The 17921-nt window shown below is 39.2% G+C and overlaps 7 protein-coding genes across 8 annotated transcripts; 1 reads left to right on the forward strand and 6 right to left on the reverse strand.

The window, feature by feature from the left end:
* Positions 1-18: 18 nt before the first annotated feature.
* Positions 19-3897, forward strand: LOC6649840 (cullin-5). Its single transcript, XM_002071935.4, has 7 exons — positions 19-167; positions 265-1832; positions 1896-2016; positions 2084-2441; positions 2510-2688; positions 2753-2902; positions 2960-3897. Exons 1-7 carry the CDS (start codon positions 159-161, stop codon positions 3095-3097), a joined length of 2523 nt encoding a protein of 840 aa, XP_002071971.1. The 5' UTR covers positions 19-158; the 3' UTR covers positions 3098-3897.
* Positions 3898-4711: 814 nt separating this feature from the next.
* LOC6649799 (NAD-dependent protein deacetylase Sirt7) lies at positions 4712-7577 on the reverse strand. Its single transcript, XM_002071936.4, has 2 exons — positions 7196-7577; positions 4712-7112 (listed from the first exon to the last, which is right to left on the reverse strand). The coding sequence occupies exons 1-2, from the start codon at positions 7352-7354 to the stop codon at positions 4932-4934; spliced, it is 2340 nt and encodes a 779-aa protein (XP_002071972.2). The 5' UTR covers positions 7355-7577; the 3' UTR covers positions 4712-4931.
* A 648-nt stretch (positions 7578-8225) lies between these two features.
* Positions 8226-9191, reverse strand: LOC6649800 (serine protease snake). Its single transcript, XM_023179662.2, has 3 exons — positions 8987-9191; positions 8654-8930; positions 8226-8586 (listed from the first exon to the last, which is right to left on the reverse strand). Exons 1-3 carry the CDS (start codon positions 9060-9062, stop codon positions 8226-8228), a joined length of 714 nt encoding a protein of 237 aa, XP_023035430.2. The 5' UTR covers positions 9063-9191.
* Positions 9192-9372: 181 nt separating this feature from the next.
* Positions 9373-11003, reverse strand: LOC6649801 (serine protease snake). Its single transcript, XM_023179708.2, has 3 exons — positions 10432-11003; positions 10091-10367; positions 9373-10024 (listed from the first exon to the last, which is right to left on the reverse strand). The coding sequence occupies exons 1-3, from the start codon at positions 10649-10651 to the stop codon at positions 9409-9411; spliced, it is 1113 nt and encodes a 370-aa protein (XP_023035476.2). The 5' UTR covers positions 10652-11003; the 3' UTR covers positions 9373-9408.
* A 37-nt stretch (positions 11004-11040) lies between these two features.
* Positions 11041-12317, reverse strand: LOC6649802 (serine protease snake). Its single transcript, XM_002071939.4, has 2 exons — positions 11786-12317; positions 11041-11720 (listed from the first exon to the last, which is right to left on the reverse strand). The coding sequence occupies exons 1-2, from the start codon at positions 12157-12159 to the stop codon at positions 11132-11134; spliced, it is 963 nt and encodes a 320-aa protein (XP_002071975.1). The 5' UTR covers positions 12160-12317; the 3' UTR covers positions 11041-11131.
* Positions 12318-12390: 73 nt separating this feature from the next.
* LOC6649803 (probable dimethyladenosine transferase) lies at positions 12391-13767 on the reverse strand. Its single transcript, XM_002071940.4, has 3 exons — positions 13633-13767; positions 12856-13568; positions 12391-12799 (listed from the first exon to the last, which is right to left on the reverse strand). Exons 1-3 carry the CDS (start codon positions 13688-13690, stop codon positions 12650-12652), a joined length of 921 nt encoding a protein of 306 aa, XP_002071976.1. The 5' UTR covers positions 13691-13767; the 3' UTR covers positions 12391-12649.
* Positions 13768-14590: 823 nt separating this feature from the next.
* LOC6649804 (venom protease) lies at positions 14591-15899 on the reverse strand. 2 transcript variants are annotated; one of them, XM_023179737.2, is made up of 3 exons: positions 15695-15899; positions 15334-15491; positions 14591-15267 (listed from the first exon to the last, which is right to left on the reverse strand). In XM_023179737.2, the coding sequence occupies exons 1-3, from the start codon at positions 15833-15835 to the stop codon at positions 14679-14681; spliced, it is 888 nt and encodes a 295-aa protein (XP_023035505.1). In that variant the 5' UTR covers positions 15836-15899; the 3' UTR covers positions 14591-14678. The 2 variants fall into 2 exon arrangements, with proteins under 2 accessions (XP_023035505.1, XP_046865372.1); XM_047009416.1 differs by having other exon boundaries at positions 15334-15476; positions 15695-15898.
* Between the last annotated feature and the right edge of the window lie 2022 nt (positions 15900-17921).

The following is a 17921-nucleotide window of genomic DNA, read 5'->3' on the forward strand; positions in this document are numbered from 1 at the left end:
GCGCGTTGCACAGCACTGCAGGGAAAATAACAATAAAACAGTAAAAAAAATTGCAAATTAAAATGCGTTAAGTAGATCAGACAACGACGCCAGAACAAAGAGAGAGTGAGAGTGAGAGAGCGAGCAATAGAAATAACAACAACAATACAACACTCACAATGCTGCGGGTAAATGAACTAAATAATATAAAAAATTGACATTGCAACCAAAAGGCTGCAACTATTTTTCCATTCCCACAATAATTTTTCATTGTTTTATACACAGGCCATCAAACGCGACAAGGAGATTTTCGATGAGGTTTGGCCGGATAAGAGGAAAATTGTCCTGAAATTGCTGCGCCAGGACACAGTTTCGCAGCGTGAGTGGCAAGATCTGTTCTTTGGCGTACATTTCGTTTGCCTCTGGGACGAAAAGGGGGCGGCAAAAATCTATGATTGCCTGCAACAGGATATTGTAGAATTCATTGTTCAGGCCCAGAGCCAGGTGCAGGCGCAAAGAGGAGAGCAGGCACTTCTGGCCACCTACATAGTGGAATGGCGAAAGTTCTTTACACAGTCAAATTATCTGCCGCTACCTTTCCGCCAATTGGAGCAATCGCCGCAGGTTAAACCCTCATCTTCCTCAGCCACATCTTCGTCGAACAACAACAGTTCGTCCACCTCCGCTGCAGCTGCCGCCGCCGCATCCTCCTCGTCATCCTCTTCATCTGTGAATAATCAGCAAGCGGCAGCATCTTCAAGTAGTTCCTCGGCCAAAGCCTCAACATCAGCAGCTGCCGCTGCGGCTGCCGCAAGTAGCAATACTGCCTCTGCGTCAGCTTCTGGATCGAAAAAGAGCCCCACCGAGGATAGCCCGGTGCGAAAACTTATGCTCGATTCATGGAACAAGCATATTTTCCACGACATCAAGGATCGCCTGCAGGAATCGGCCATGAAGATCGTTCATGCTGAGCGCAATGGCGACGCCTATGATGCCCAACTAGTTGTGGGGGTTCGCGAAAGTTATGTGAATCTCTCATCGAATGCGGAAGACAAACTGGAGATATACCGGGAGCACTTCGAGATGGCTTACCTAAAGGCTACCGCCGATTTTTATCGTCTCAAGTCCACGGAGCAACAGCAGGAGAACGGAGTTCTCGCCTACATGAAGTATGCCGATGCCAAACTGCGCGAAGAGGAGGTCCGAGCTAAGCGCTATCTAGAACCGAGCAGTTTCAGCATACTTACCTATACCTTGGTTAAGGTACTGATTGTGGATCATCTTAACTCCATCATTGCCGAGTGCCCGGCCCTAATACGAGACTATGAGACGGAGCGTCTCAATCTAATGTTTCGGTTGATGGATCGAGTTTTACATGGAGTCGGCGTGGAGGCGATGATGGGTGATCTGCAGCGTCATATTATGTCGGCGGGTCTGGCCGATATGCTCTCCGCCTCAGAAATTATCACCCAGGACTCTGAAAAGTATGTAGAGCGTCTGCTAGAACTGTTTAACAAGTTCAGCGATCTGGTGCGCAATGCCTTCAATGATGATCCGCGCTTCCTTACCGCCCGGGATATTGCCTTCAAGACGGTGGTCAACGATACCAGTGTGTTCAAAATGGAGCTGCCCACAAGCATGGCCAATCGTGGGGTGAAATACACGGCCCCGGAAAGCAAATGCCCCGAGCTTCTGGCCAACTATTGTGACATGTTACTGCGTCGAACCCCGTTGAGCAAACGTCTGACCAGCGAGCAGATCGATGCCCGTCTCAGGGATGTTCTGCTCGTTCTCAAGTATGTCAACAACAAGGATGTGTTCATGCGCTATCACAAAGTGCACTTAACGCGGCGGTGAGTAATCCGGTTATGAAGAATGCCGTGGCATCAATTAATGCTCTTTCCTTCTTGCTACAGGCTGATTTTGGGTACCAGCGCCGACAGCGAAAAAGAGGAAGATATTGTGGAATGGCTACGCGAAGTGGGAATGCCGGCAGACTATGTCAATCGTTTGGCTCGCATGTTCCAGGACATTAAAGTAAAGCACCTTGATCATAAAGGATACAAAGTTGTCTCAAGTATAATGCGTTTTCATTCGTTTTTAGGTTAGCGAGGATCTGAATACTCAATTCCGCAATTCGATTAGTCGACACGATGCCATCAATATCAAAATACTCAATGCTGGGGCCTGGGCCCGCTGCTCGGAACGTGTCTCAGTTTCGCTACCGATCGAACTGGAAGACTATATACCAGATGTTGAGGACTTCTATAAAAAGAAGCATTCGGGTAGAAAATTGCAGTGGTATCATCATATGAGCAATGGCACCATCACATTTGTCAATAACTTTGGTCGCTACGATCTGGATGTGACCACCTTTCAAATGGCCGTCCTTTTTGCCTGGAACCAGCGGCAAGACGATAAGATTTCTTATGAGAATTTGCGCTTAGCCACTGAATTGCCGGGTGAGTCTTGAATTAAATGCAGCTCAGTTGTATTTTTTATTCGTATCCATGCCTCGCATTCTCTTTAGATCCCGAACTGAGACGTACTTTGTGGTCGTTGGTGGCCTTTCCGAAAATTAAAAAGCAAATTTTGCTCATGGAGCCGGCAGCCATTAATTCTCCAAAAGATTTTGCCGAAAACACAATGTTTTATATCAATCAGGAGTTTGCCATTGTTAAAAATGGCAAATCACAGCGCCGCGGCAAGGTAACCAAGTCCCTAATAGCTAATTGAATCCCAACTTAATGCAAGTCTCTATCTCTATCCACAGCTCAATCTGATAGGTCGTCTTCAGCTAAGCACCGAGCGCTCACAACAGGAGGATAATCAGTCAATAGTACAGCTACGCATCCTACGCACGCAGGAGGCCATCATCAAGATCATGAAAGTGCGCAAACGAATGAACAATGCCGCCTTGCAGGTAAGTCAAAGCAGATCCAAATATGTGCTCATAATGTTACTTTGGTTTCTATTCTAGGGCGAACTAATTGATATACTAAAGAACATGTTCCTGCCGTCCAAAAAGATGATTAAGGAACAATTGGAATGGCTCATCGAGCACAAGTATATGAGGCGAGATGATGATGATATTAATATGTTTATCTATGTGGCCTAATTGGCTTTGGGCATGAAAGCTAGTCGTATGACATTCCTTTTTTACCCCCCCGGCTCGACCCTTTCCACAGCGAATTCTCTCTATGTTCCCTCTCGCGTGCATTCCCCTAGAACCACCACATGGCCACAAGCAATTTATAAATCTCACTATTGACGACATGCTCTAAGCAATCACGTCGAATTATCTCACTGGATTTTGGATCTAACGAAAAATTTTTTATTGCGTCCTTTACAGCATTTCGAAATACACAAAAAAAAAAAAAACAGATACACACACACACACATTTATAAGGAACAACAACAACAAATAATTCACTTTGCTTATATTATGTGTGGGAAAAAAGAAAAGGAAAACTTTGTATTTTTGTATTTATTGCCTATTGGCTAATCGGCATAGTTTTAGGTATTATGTTATTTATTATTTTGTAATATGTGGTGCCGCCCTTCACCCCAGCCCTCCCAAAAAAAAAAATTATAACCAATCTCCACAAATAGTAACCAATAGATCTAATGTAAAATTTCTTGCTGTTTTCCCCCCAATATATAGTTTTCGTTGTATGTTTTCCTTATGTTAACAAAAAAGAAAAAATATTTTGTAAAGTTTCATGTGAGATAACTACTCAGATAGTGCTAGAAATCTGGGCACACAGGGATTGTAAAACCTCGTGGATGTTGAACTACCTTGAACATACACACACACACACATATATACATACAAAATGATGGCAAAACTAAAACTAGATTAGCAATACTTTATTATGTTTAAGTTAATAAATAAACTTGGTTCTACAAAAGACAAAAAAAAAAGTTGTTTTTAATCTGGTCTTATAAACATGACTTATTGTTAGTCTTTATCGGTTAGCTAAAAACCTGATTTTCGAGTTACCACACATAGAAATATCTTTTTTTTTTGTCATAATCAGATTTTCTGAAAAAACTTTTTATAACATACTTCAAAAAGCAGATTACCATTTAAACATAATTTACATAAGTTTTCTGATCAAAAAATCGAAATCAAATGTAAAGAATATGTATTTTGTCAACATTTAGCCAAATTCAAAACGGTGTAATTCAAAACTTTTAAACTTTTTATTTTATTTTTATCGTTTCTGTTTTTTATCTAGTTTTTAAACCGCAAAAACCTTACCAATTTGAATTGCCGGAACTGGAATTAATTAATAGAGAAACATGAAAAGTTTCATACTAAAGCCCAACAAAATTTGTTTTCGAAACTCATATAAAATATTTGTAAAACTTTTTTTGAACATTCTAAGCATGTTTAAAATGTTTTAATATATAAATTTCAACCTTCTCTGGCTTAAAGGCAAGGTTTCACTATAAATTAAAACTTGTTTTAGCCACACCAGGGTTTTAACTCAAATTTTTATGATATTTTTTTTTTGAAGCGATTCCCATTCGAGTCGAAAACAAAATCCATAAAGCTGTGATTTTTTTTTTTATTTTTTAACTTATTTTTACTTAAATGAAACTTATTTAACGTTTAGGAGACGAAAATGAGAACAAATAGATTTGGAATTTGAACAAAAATGGTCTCTAAGGTCCAATTAAATGGGATAAAATGAATTAGATTTAAATATACAAATCAGTCCCAATATATATGTATATAGGTGTGTTTAATTGGTGAACACAAAGTATAAATAATTTAAAATTTGGACGAAAACCACAAGTGATAGACTGAACAATAGATAAATTAAATGCAAACACTAATCTAGTTTAGAAACTATAATCTAATTGGGTTTTTTCTGTTTAATCCTATAAGTAAAAATACTATTGAAGTGACAAATGTTTTCGGTTAGTTCATCTTGGTGATACTTCTATCGGCGTTTGCGACCCTTCTTATAGCCCTTGCCATACCAACCAGCTTGGGTGCGGGCCAGTTTGCGTGGAAAACTAGTGGTCAGTTGTTGACGCCGCTTGGCCGTTTCGGCTGCAGCAATGTGGGCCAATGAGACATTCTCATCATAATCATCGTCATCGTCGTCAGTAGTGGGACAGCATTCACAGACTACGAAACGTCCACTGCGCGCCCGTTTCTTGTGCTTGCGCTGATTAAGGTTCCATTGGCGATAAAATTGGCATTCGAGTTCTGCATAGCGATCGAAACAGAACTCACAGCCAGCGGCTGAACGATTCATGGCGAAATTTGGCACCACCAGCGAGTTCCAAATGTTGAGATCAGCCGGCGGAGGTATAAGGATGCTGTGCAGTCCAGAATATGCATATTTGGCATCATACCAGCTGGGCAACTGGCGGAGCAACTCACGATCATTATGTAGACGCAATAAATCCATTTGGGCCAACTCCTGATCGTCATTGGAGTCATCATCATCGTTTTCTGTGGTTGAATCCGCAGACAAGGTGTTGACGCCATTGTCGCACTTGGTTATACTTAACGAACGAACTTCCTGAGGCTCGATGAAAGGTGTAGAAAGTGGCGCCCCAATTGGCACTAGAGGCGGCAGTTGGACCGGCTCTAATCTTAGCTCAATGGGTAGGACAGGGCAGGACAGATTAGTGTAACTGCAAGCAGTGACCGATTTTTGTATGGCCACCAGTTTGGGTAGCCCATTCGTTGGCGGCGGCGGTGTTGGTGTTTTCTCTGTCTCCTCCTTGATTGTCAAAGGCTCCAGCTTTGGTAGCAAGTCAAGTAATTGCATTTCCTGCTTCATAATGGTGAGCAGTTTTTCGTCTGGCTCCTCCTCTTCTTCCTCCGGATTGTCTTCCGCTTTGATAATAACCTTTTCGTCTTTTATCTTCTCCTCTTCCTCTTTTTCCTCCTTGATTTCTTCTTGCTTAATGGGAGACACTTCTTCGGACTGTTCCAGTTTGCTTCTCACATATTTCTGTCTAAGTTCTAGATTTGTTTTAATACGTCTGCCATTTTTGATGGGCGTCCGAATTCTCGGCCCCTTGCCAATGGGTAAATCACTTAACGTATAACTCTCCGTAGATATGGTAGAATCCTGCGTTTCTTCTGTGGTGGTAGTAAAAGCTTCATCTTCATCGGCATTCTTGAGCAGTGGTTGGGTCAGTGTATGTAGCTCCTCGGGCATTAGGAGCGTGGCATGGGCAAATATGGGATCCTTCTCCTTGGTATAGACGGGCACAGGAATATTGAGCAACTGCATCAGTTGGGCCATCACGCGATCACACTTGCCGTTGATCTTAATGCTGGCCATGCTATCTTTGGGTGTCCATTGCAGATTGACCACACAGATTTTAGCACGCTGCCGCGCTGGCTTATCCATTTGCCAGAGCCAGGTATATTTCTTCAATACCTTTAGACTAGAGCCCAGACAAAGTATGACATCAGCACGTTCCGCATGGTGTGTGGCCCCCGACCAGTTAAGAGGCCACTTCAGATTACCCCGCTCACCAAAGTGTACAATGGTATCGTACAGGGGCTCCGAACAACGATGGCATAGCCGATGAGTCTTGTGGCAGTATCGCGCTGTCATCTCTGTGGTATCGAACTGACGCCAGTAGACTCCATTGCAGTGCTTGCACACCTCGACGTACATGTTGCCGTGGATTTCGGAAAGGGAATGACGCGGCAGCCCCGATCTTAGATGTAGGCCATCACAGTTCTGGGAGACAACATGACGCAGTAGCCGGCGTCGATGCAGCTCATAGAGCGCCATATGTGTATAGGTGGGATTGGCGCTGGACAGATCGTGTTCCCCGATATCTTCTCCCTTTTGCAGCAAAGTCCAGATGCCTTTGCTACCGCGATAGTCGGGTATCAAAGCTGCCGTGCTAATGCCGGCGCCTGTGTAGCAGATCAAATGTTTCGCCTGTGAAATGATATTGGCCAATTGTTCCACCTTGGCCTCAATCACATGTGTTGCGTCCTCCTTTTCGGCAACTCGCTCCTTGTATATTTCAACACGTTCGCGACGCTTTTTTGTGGCCTTTACGAAATCCGGATGCTTATCCAAAAACTGCCGATCATCGGCTGTGCGCAGTGAATCACACTTTCTTAGGATCAGCGAGACCTACAATTAATCACAAAGCATTAACCTCTGATGTGCATATGCATATGTGTGTGTGTGTCTCATTGTGTGTATGTGATAATTACCCTTCGCATTGCATCCTTGCGCCGTCGCTTCTCATTGTCCTTTTTAGCCGGATTTTTTTGCAGTTTCGCTCGCGTTATATAAGATTGCACATCCTGTTGCTGGTGCTGTTGTTGTTGTTGCACTGGCGATGGCGACTGCACATCATCCTGCTCCATCATTGAAGCCTTGTCCTCGTCTTCGATTTTTGTGGCCGCCAATTTAATAAATATGCATCGGAGCTGCAAGTGCAGCTAACGCTTTGATGGCGGCAATCACTCTACTCAGCTCATCGATTCCAAATTATCTTCAAATATGCATATACGGCCTTTTCTATATAAATATATAAATTAAACAATTAAAACACTTAAAGTTTTGCACAAAAAAGGTAAACAACAGTATGACCAAATTTCCAGCTGGCGTTGCCACATTCGTCCGCGCTGCCAGACTGTTAAGAAATCGAAAAAATAATCGTTTTTGCCGCCAAACTATTTTCAAATTTCAATTTATTATAAATTTAATTAATATGATTGATAATGTTTTCTCTACTAGACACCAGCTCATAATCCTTTTCCTCCTTACGAGTTCCCAGCACTAGTAGCAGTTATAGAACTATATATTATAGTTGGATTCGCTTTAAACTGTGGTCGAAAGGACTTTCTGTGAGTTCACTAATGACTTACGCTAAGCCTATTTCTATCAGGCAGGCGGTCCATAAATCCGGCATCACCATGGACATCCAGCGGCATAACCTAACTTAATTCTTTGTTATGATTTTCTCAATCCAATCCAGGTAGTAATAAACCCGCGTATAGATGCTTGGTATCTTCGGAGCGCCGCAGGATATGCCAGACGATGTTATACCCATTACATGATACATGCAGGGATAATCTTTGTGGTAAACCAAAATCGGCCCACCTGAGTCGCCATTACAGGTATCCATGGGCTTATCTGAACCCACACACATTTGACTGATTGACTCATAGCCACGGGGGTAATCATTTCTTATACCCACAACCTGATTACAAATCTGCAAAAGAAAAAAAAAGAAGCCTAAAACTGTAATATGGGATTAAGAATGGCTCTAATTTTACTTGCCCTATCTGCATAGCGATCGAGCTGGACCTTCAGAAGCTTTGGTGATGGTTTCATTGCATCGCTGGTGCTGCCCCAGCCTACAGCTATGTAGGTGGCATCGTTACGACCATCGGAAAATGGTAAGCAAGCAGGATGCTTATACACATCGAACTTAACAGGCTCAGCGAGTTTGACAAGCCCAATATCATTGTATAGCTCTGGGTCTGTAAAATTTGGATGAACTGTATAATCGGCAACTTCATAGTCCTTTGGTGCAGCATCATCCGAATCTGTATCAAAATCCAATTCGCCCAATCGAACTATATTCACTTCGCCCCTGGATAACGAAACGAAAATATAAGTTTCTTTATACAATCATCGCTGTGGATATGAATTCAACTAACTGCTCCGCTTCTAGGCAATGTGCAGCTGTTAGCACGAATCGTTCGTGAATCAATGTTCCGCCACAGAACCAATTGATGTGATTACGAGATGTGGTTGCTCGAATTCCCAATCGTGCCGCATGAGGAAACTCCTTGGGTTCAGCGGGAGTGCCGCCCACGATGAGCGGCGTATAACTGTGGCAATTGTCTAGTGTCTTATATTCAATTGGTGCACCCGGAAATAGAAAGCTGTAGGCCACTTGCTTCTCAAATATGTCCTTTTTGTATTTTGTACAAGCTGTGTAAATTATAGATAAATTAAGTAATTCCTTAATGCAAAATTAACGTACTTACATTTAACAATATCTGCAAAATTAGCCGCTCCCAGGGCAAGAAGCAGGGCTAGAAAAAACACTGGCATCAATGACATCTTCACTGCTTATGAATAATAATGATTTCGCTATGAAGAGAAATTTGACACAACTAGGAACGAGTTTTCATCCAAGACTGAACTCCAATAGAAAAGAAGTTTGACTTACTAGTTAAGCTATGGGAGAGAGAGATAGAGACAGAGTAAACTCTAATTGAGTCTGTGTTTGTTTGTGTACCCACTAATCACTCAGGTTTAAAGCCTTTATTTAAATTAACAAACACCACTTTAACAAATATTTGTTCACAAATACGTAAACTGAATTTTGTTAATTAAATATGGGTCACAGTAACCAACCAATCAATAAAACTAAAAACAAATTCCCATTATTATTCATAATAGAATGCTAGAAAAGTTTGACATTCGCATATTTCTTTCGAGTATTGCTCATTTCTTGTTTTATCCATTTCAGATAATGATAAACTCGTGTGTACAAGGACGGAACATCTGGTGTATCGCAGCTAATGCCTGCGGAAGTAACTCCCATTACATGATACATGCAAGGATAATCCTTGTGATAGCTTAATACAGGACCACCGGAATCACCATTACATGTATCCTTGTGTCCACTGGATCCAATGCAGAGTTGTGTACTGGCGTTATACCCTGTGGGCAGCTCACTTGTAATCTCAGTCGTCTCAGCACATTTCTGTCCAAAATTATGCAATTTGACTTTCAGCAATTTATTTGAACTTTTGCCAACAAGTTTTATTTGTCCCCAGCCAATGGCAATGAATGTTGAATGACTCTCGCCATCGTCAAAGGGCATGCAGGCGGGATGTTTATATGTATCGAAATGAACCGATCGATTCAGTTCAACTATGGCAATATCGTTATATAGCAATTTATGACTGTAATCAGGATGTTCTCGACTAGCAGTTACATTAAAATCTTCAGGATCGGCATTATCACTCTCGCTGTCAAAGTCCAATTCGCCCAAACGTACCACATTCACCTCGCCGCTAAAAAGACACAAATCTAAATAGTTTTTGAAAGGAATATATGTACATATACGATTCCGAACTAACTTATTTGTGAAGAGACAGTGGGCCGCCGTCAAGATCAAGCGATCGCTTATCAATGTGCCACCGCAAAACCAGTTGATATTATTATTATCAGTCTCACTGCGATGACCTAAGCGAGCAGCATGTGGAAATTCCTTGGGATCGGCTGGAGCACCGCCAATGATAAGTGGTGTATAACTGCGACAATTGTCCTGAGATTTGTAGATGATCGGTTCACCAGGTAGCAAAAAACTATACCCATCCCTTTTTTCAAAGACAGTCTTTTTGTAGGTCGCGCAATCTATTAAAACATTAAATATTAAAATTATTTTACATTCTTTGTCCAATTTATTGTACCGACTTACCACTTACCAATTCGGAATCTTGAGCTAATATCGATTGCAGTCTATATGTAGTAAATAATACAAAAAATATTGTATATATAGGTGGCATATTTGTTGATTTGTTACACACAATGCGATGTTTATTGAGCAACTGAAACACAACGCCGTGCAAATACGAGTTTTTGTTGTCATTTCCACAGATTATTATTGAACACTGAGATTGAGACATTGAGATAACCATCGTACACAGTCGTACATCGCTTTGTTGGACAGCATCACTTATATTTTAAATCAAGCCTTAAAGCTCTTACCAGCTAACTGACTCACTAAACATAGACTAGCCAATCCGCTCTCTATCATTCCATCTATTTATTTTTCTATGAAAGAATCTCATAGCGAACTTAATTAACATAAGCACTGAGAGAAATATTTATATAATTGTACATTATGGTATTGAAATACCCAAGATGCAGTGCATGGAGGCAAAAAAATGATAAGAAGAATTTGACCGAGAGATTAAATAATATTCTGGAAAAGCCAAATAGCATTAAATTTGCCTTCCTTGACCGATGACTCTTTACTTCGTGTGTGTTCATTGCCCATTGTAATTGGGATAAAAATAACTATTAATGGTTTTGAATAAGCTTTCTGATTTATATGCAAATACAAAGAATATTCTTGTTAATTAATATACAATAATAATAAACAATTCCTCGAATTTTTACTTGACCTTAGCAATTTCCTGTTTTAGCCAGTCCATATAGTAATGAACTCGTGTGTAAACTGATGGTATATTCGGTGTATCGCAACTAATGCCAGATGAAGTGATTCCCATCACATTGTACATGCACGGATGTTTATTGTGATAGCTCAGCACTGGGCCGCCGGAATCACCATTACAGGTATCCTTAGAGTCAGGTGAACCAATGCACAGTTGTGTACTGGCATCATAGCCATTGGGTAATTCTGAATTTGACTCGAGATCTGTAAGACATCTTTTACCATATCCTTTGAGGGTGACTTTAAGCAATTTATTTGAAGGTCTTCCGGCTAATTTCTGCTGCCCCCAACCAATGGCGATAAATGATTCGTGGCTTTCGCCATCGTCGTAAGGCAAACAGGCGGGATGCTTATACACATTAAAGGTTACTGCACGATCTATGCGAATTAAGGCTATATCATTGTATAGAAGCGGATGTTTATAGTCCGGATGCAAGATAGTTCTAAGAACACCAAAGTCTTCAGGATCGGCATCATCTTTGTCGTTCTCAAATTCCAGTTCGCCCAATCGCACAATATTCACCGGTCCACTATAAAGAAAACAAAGGAATAAAAGGATTCCTTTATAATATAAAGTTTAAATCAAATTACTTACATATCGGTGTACAAACAATGGCCGGCAGTGAGTACCAATCGATTGGTGATCAATGTTCCACCACAAAACCACTTTGTCTTATTATCAGCCATATTGTAATAACCCAAACGAGCGGCACTTGGAAATTCCTTTGGATCGGCCGGCGTTCCGTCCACAATCAGTGGACGGGAACCAACACAAGAGTCAACAATATCATATTCAATTGGAGCATTGGAGAAAAAAAAGCTGGTGGCCACACGTTTCTCAAAGACTGTGCGCTTGAAAAGATCACACGATTCAACGGCTGCTGGATCTGGTTGTTGTTGCTGCTGCTGCTGCTGTTGGCCATGCACCGCTGATGCGCTGATTAATGTAATTAATAATTTTGCCCACATCTTCTTAGCCTTAGGCCTAAGATCTACCCTGGAGTTCAATCGGATTGCAACTGATTGCTGCTGTTCAAATAACTTGTTTCACATCTACGCAGTACGGCACTTGAAAACCCTATTATTCTCTGTCACTGAGATTATATTAAGAACAAAAACAGCTGATCTGAGTAAAACCTCAGTTAATTAAGCCTGAATACCGGTTTAACTCCAATTGTTCATCCGGGAAATGATTGTATCTACGTTATAATGTACTTTTATTTACATTTTACTGCCAATTCTGACGCTGAAGTTTTAAATATTGGACGATATGGTTAAATGATCAACATAGGTGAGCATTTCTTGGTCAGAAATCGGCACTTTCACTTAAGTATGGTTAAGTCAAGTGCATTAACATTTTATGTATACTCTAAACTGCATACAAATATACTAAATTGTTAATTAGAAAAGAAACTAACTAATGCAATTATGCTAAATTAAACAAAAATCATTTTCGTAACTAGTTAAAATGTATACCCGCCGAATTGAAGGCCAGCAGCAGACGCATAAAATCATCAATGTCCATTGATCTGGCACGTTTCGTGGCCATGTCTAGTGCCTCAAGAATGCGAATTATTTTCGCTTGCATATTAAAGTTTTCCTCAAGTTGCTGAAATTTGTCAACAATTAACACAGAAAGAAGAGGTTATAAGGCAATTTCCTTACCTCATTCCTTAGTGAACGATACAATTTGTAATTCTTCTCGAGCATCTCGATCACAGAGTTTACTTTGAAGGTGGCCGCCAGGGTTTTATTCTTACGCAGAAAGGCAATGCGCGTGAGACCATCCCATTCGGTAAAATTAACAGGTGGCGGTGGATTTTTCGGCTCCAGGCGAACTACACTTGACTCCACCTTGGGTGGTGGCCTAAAATTGTTCTTGCCCACCTTCATTAACATATCGACGCGAGCTAACAGCTGGGTATTAATGCTCAAGCGGCAATATAGCTTATCGCCCGGCTTGGCCACCAGACGTTGTGCGAATTCCTGTTGGAACATCAGCACAGCACAGCGAAAGAGGGGACGATGTAGCAACAGCTTAAATATCAGTGGCGAACTTATCTGATATGGCACATTGGCAATGCATAGATCAAAGAATGGCAGTTCGGCTTTAAGAAAGTCACCAATTAGCACCTGCAACTTGGGCTGCAATGGGGTGGCCTGGACACGCTTTTGCAGCTCGGCAGCGAGACGAGTATCTATTTCACAGGCGATCACCTTTTTGGATTTCTCCAGGATGCGGACTGTCATGTTTCCTGTGCCAGGACCGATTTCCAATACCACATCAGTCGGTCGCAGTGCCGCTTTTTCCAGCATAGCGGTAATGATTAAGGGATTCTTAAGTATATGTTGACCAAAATCCTTGTTGAAAACAATACCTAAAAACAAAACCAAAGTATTTGTTAATCTCAAATACTACAATAATTATTGCTATTGCCTTACCCTGTTTTTGCACTTCATTGTGTACTCTTGATTTCTTCTCCGTTTTCACCTTGGGCATGATTAAATTTAAATTAATAAACGCCTAATGGGTAATGAACCTTTTAAACTTCTTTAAAAAAACCACGTGAAAAAAAAAAACATTGACTCGATACACTTATCGATAGGTGTTTAGGGTTGCATCGAAAGTGTACTAAAAGAGCGCGCCGATTATTTGCCAATTTGAAATCTGAATTCCTATATTGGCAATCTTATTTTGTACTTGTTCGTGCAGGAACGTCACTTTTTAATAAAAGCAAAATCGTACATGTTTGTTACCATTTATATATTACCATATATATAGTTATTTTGTATCATTTGCTCAATTTACTGTACCAACTAACTTACAAATTCGGAATCTTAAGCTAATATCGATTGCAGTCTATATGTAGTAAATAATACAAAAAATATTGTATATATAGATGGCATATTTGTTGATTTGTTACACACAATGCGATGTTTATTGACAACGCCATGCAAATACGAGTTTTTGTTGTCATTTCCACAGATTATTATTGAACACTGAGATTGAGACATTGAGATAACCATCGTACACAGTCGTACATCGCTTTGTTGGACAGCATCACTTATATTTTAAATCAAACCTTAAAGCTCTTACCAGCTAACTGACTCACTAAACATGACTAGCCAATCCGCTCTCTATATTTCCTTCTATCTATTTATCTATGAAAGAATCTCATAGTGAACTTAATTTACATAAGCACTGAGAGAAATATTTATATAATTCTACATTATGGAATTGCATGGAGGCAAAGAAATGATAAGAAGAATTTGACCGAGAGATTAAATAATATTCTGGAAAAGCCCAATAGAATTCAATTTGTCTTTTTTTGACCGATGACTCCTTACTTCGTGTGTGTTCATTGCCCATTGTAATTGGGATAAAAATAACTTTTAATGGTTTTGAATAAGCTTTCTGATTTATATGCAAATACAAATAATATTCTTGTTAATTAATATACAATAATAATGAACAATTCCTCGAATTTTTACTTGACCTTAGCAATTTCCTGTTTTAGCCAGTCCATATAGTAATGAACTCGTGTGTAAACTGATGGTATATTCGGTGTATCGCAACTAATGCCAGATGAAGTGATTCCCATCACATTGTACATGCACGGATGTTTATTGTCATAGATCAGCACTGGGCCTCCCGAATCACCATTACAGGTATCCTTAGAGTCAGGTGAACCAATGCAGAGTTGTGTACTGGCATTATAGCCATTGGGTAATTCTGAATTTGACTCCAGATCTGTAAGACATCTTTTGCCATATCCTTCGAGAATGACTTTAAGTAATTTATTTGAAGGTCTTCCGGCTAACTTCTGCTGCCCCCAACCAATGGCGATAAATGATTCGTGGCTTTCGCCATCATCGTAAGGCAAACAGGCGGGATGCTTATACACATTAAAGGTTACTGCACGATCTATGCGAATTAAGGCAATATCATTGTATAGAAGCGGATGTTTATAGTCCGGATGTAAGATAGTTCTAAGAACACCAAAGTCTTCAGGATCGGCATCATCTTTGTCGTTCTCAAATTCCAGTTCGCCCAATCGCACAATATTCACCGGTCCACTATAAGGAAAAGATAGGAATAAAAGGATTCCTTTATCATCATAAAGTTTAAATCAAATTACTTACATATCGGTGTACAAGCAATGGCCGGCAGTGAGCACCAATCGATTGGTGATCAATGTTCCACCACAAAACCACTTTGTCTTATTTTCAGCCATATTGCGGTAACCCAAACGAGCGGCACTTGGAAATTCCTTCGGATTGGCCGGCTTTCCGCCCACAATCAGTGGACGGAAACCAACACAAGAGTCAACAATATCATATTCAATTGGAGCATCGTTTTCTTTTGCTAATTACACAAAAACTACATAATAAATCGCCAAGGCGCACCTGAGGTCGTGCTCGTGAAATTTTTCTCTTTCGTTTGATACCAAATTTATGTAGTTTAAGCGCGTTTTGGGCCCGAGTAACTTAAGTAAATATTTACCCGTCTCTCAAGGACTGAGCGCTTGAAAAGATCACACGATTCAACGGCTGCTGGATCTGGCTGTGGTTGTTGCTGATGCTGCTGCTGTTGGCCATGCACCGCTGATGCGCTGATTAATGTAATCAATAATTTTGTCCACATCTTCTTACCCTTAAGCGTAAGATCTACCCTGGAGTTCAATCGGATTGCAACTGATTGCTGCTGTTCAAATAACTTGTTTCAGATCTACGCAGTACGGCACTTGGAAACCCTATTATTCTCCGTCACTGAGATTATATTAAGAACAAAAACAGCTGATCTGAGTAAGACTTGAGTTAATTAAGCCTGAATACCGGTTTAATTCCAATCCGAAAAAATGAATTGTTCAACCGGGAAATTATTGGATTTACGATAATGTTATTGGCACTGAAGTTTTAAATATTAGATGAGCGGGTTAAATGATTTAAATATGGGAGCATTTCTTGGTCAGAAACTTTTACTGCAAAATCGATTTCATAAAATAGCTCGATAGCTCTGCATAAAAAATAAATACAAAAATTAGACAGGTTTATATTTTAAATAGGTTTTGCGTCACCTCTCTTTATTTATTAATTAGTTTTTCACTTAATTTTATGAATCAATTTACTCTTTTTTCTTCTTCTTCTTTGTTTTTGTAATTTTTGGTTTCTTTGGTTATCTTTCCACACTTTCAACTCTCGTACATGTTTGTTACCATTTATATATTTAGTATTTTCAAATAACATTCACTTTTCCTTTCCATAGTTCTTTTTGTTTTGTTTGTTTGTTTCTTTGTTCTTTTCTCTGTATTTTACAACATATCAACTGTTGACTTTTGACTTTACTTGTTTGGTTTTTTTTTGTTTTTTGTTGTTTTGTTAATTTTTTAATTTTATTATTTTCTTTAAACATAACTTAAATATTATTTATGCTTTTCTCATCTCCAATTTGAATTGGCTTGTTGTGTGAGTGTTGTGTTTTTTTTTTTCCTGTTTTTTTGAATACTTTTATTTTGCTGTTTGCTGCTTATAACATTTTCAAATATTCTGATTCAGATATACATATATATTCTCTTAGTAGTTTTACTTAAGATCAGGTTAACAATTACTTTGGCTAACCATTTTTTGTTTGTTACTTTATGTATTTCCTCGTTAGTATCTAAGATGAAAAAGGTACATGAAAAAGTTGCACAGGTGTGTTGTTTAATGTGAGTTTGGGTCGTATGTGAGTGTAATTGTGTGTTTTGGTATATATCTATATATATATGCATGTATTTTTTTAGGCGTATGTCTTGTACAATATAGATTTGTTGATCACTTTAAAAAATGTTGTTGTTATTGTTGGCGAATGGTAAGCGAATGTTTTTATTTTGTTTTTTTGCTTAAATCGTTCTCTCAAAATCTTCTGCGGAGATTGTGGTTAAGGAGATACGGAGGATGATATATATATATATATATATATTATCCTCTTACTGATAGTTAGGTTACATAAACGGCGAGTCTGTAGTTTTGGGCCAGGCAAAAGATTGAGATACATTAAGCTTTAAGATTATAGCTAGCATTTTGGTTTACGATTTTCATTCATTCAGGTTCCGGTTATAATATATTTTCTGTTTCCCTCTTCTTTTTTCTTTCTATATATTTGTTTTTTTTTTTTTTTTTTTTTTAGAACAACCAACAAATTGTGTGTGTTTGTGTGTGTGTGTGTATGGGTTTGTTTGTTTCTTTTATTTCTCCCTGATTTAAAGGAGCTTAACTAATATAATTATTTAATGTTGCACATATGATGGCTGGATGCTTTTTGGTATGTACACTCAATACACTGCTCTTTAAAAAACACGATCGCCCCTTTATGATTGATTAAAAAAAATTAAACATCTTCAATAGAAGTGCAAGTTATTCCATTCAGAATTCTAGCTGGTGGTAATAATCTTCTAAAATATTAAAAAAAAAACTGTAAATAATTGTTGAATTTGATCAAAAGTAAAATCTTATTGCATGAAAAAGTTAGAAATGTCGTCAAATAGTTTCAAATCAAACTGCGATCGTATTATAAAGAATTAAAAAAAATGAAAAATACAAATTTTAATATTGAGTGTATTTATGTGAGTTTGTTAAAAATTGTTTAACATTTTGCTTTTTGTTTTTGGTAAAATGCTTTTTTGAGAATACTTTAGGTTAACATTTAATTTGTTTGTTCTTTTTCCTGCGTTTTCAATTTGGGGAGTTCT

The sequence above is a fragment of the Drosophila willistoni genome, chromosome 3R (assembly GCF_018902025.1).
Source record: "Drosophila willistoni isolate 14030-0811.24 chromosome 3R, UCI_dwil_1.1, whole genome shotgun sequence".
Classification (NCBI taxonomy): domain Eukaryota; kingdom Metazoa; phylum Arthropoda; class Insecta; order Diptera; family Drosophilidae; genus Drosophila; species Drosophila willistoni.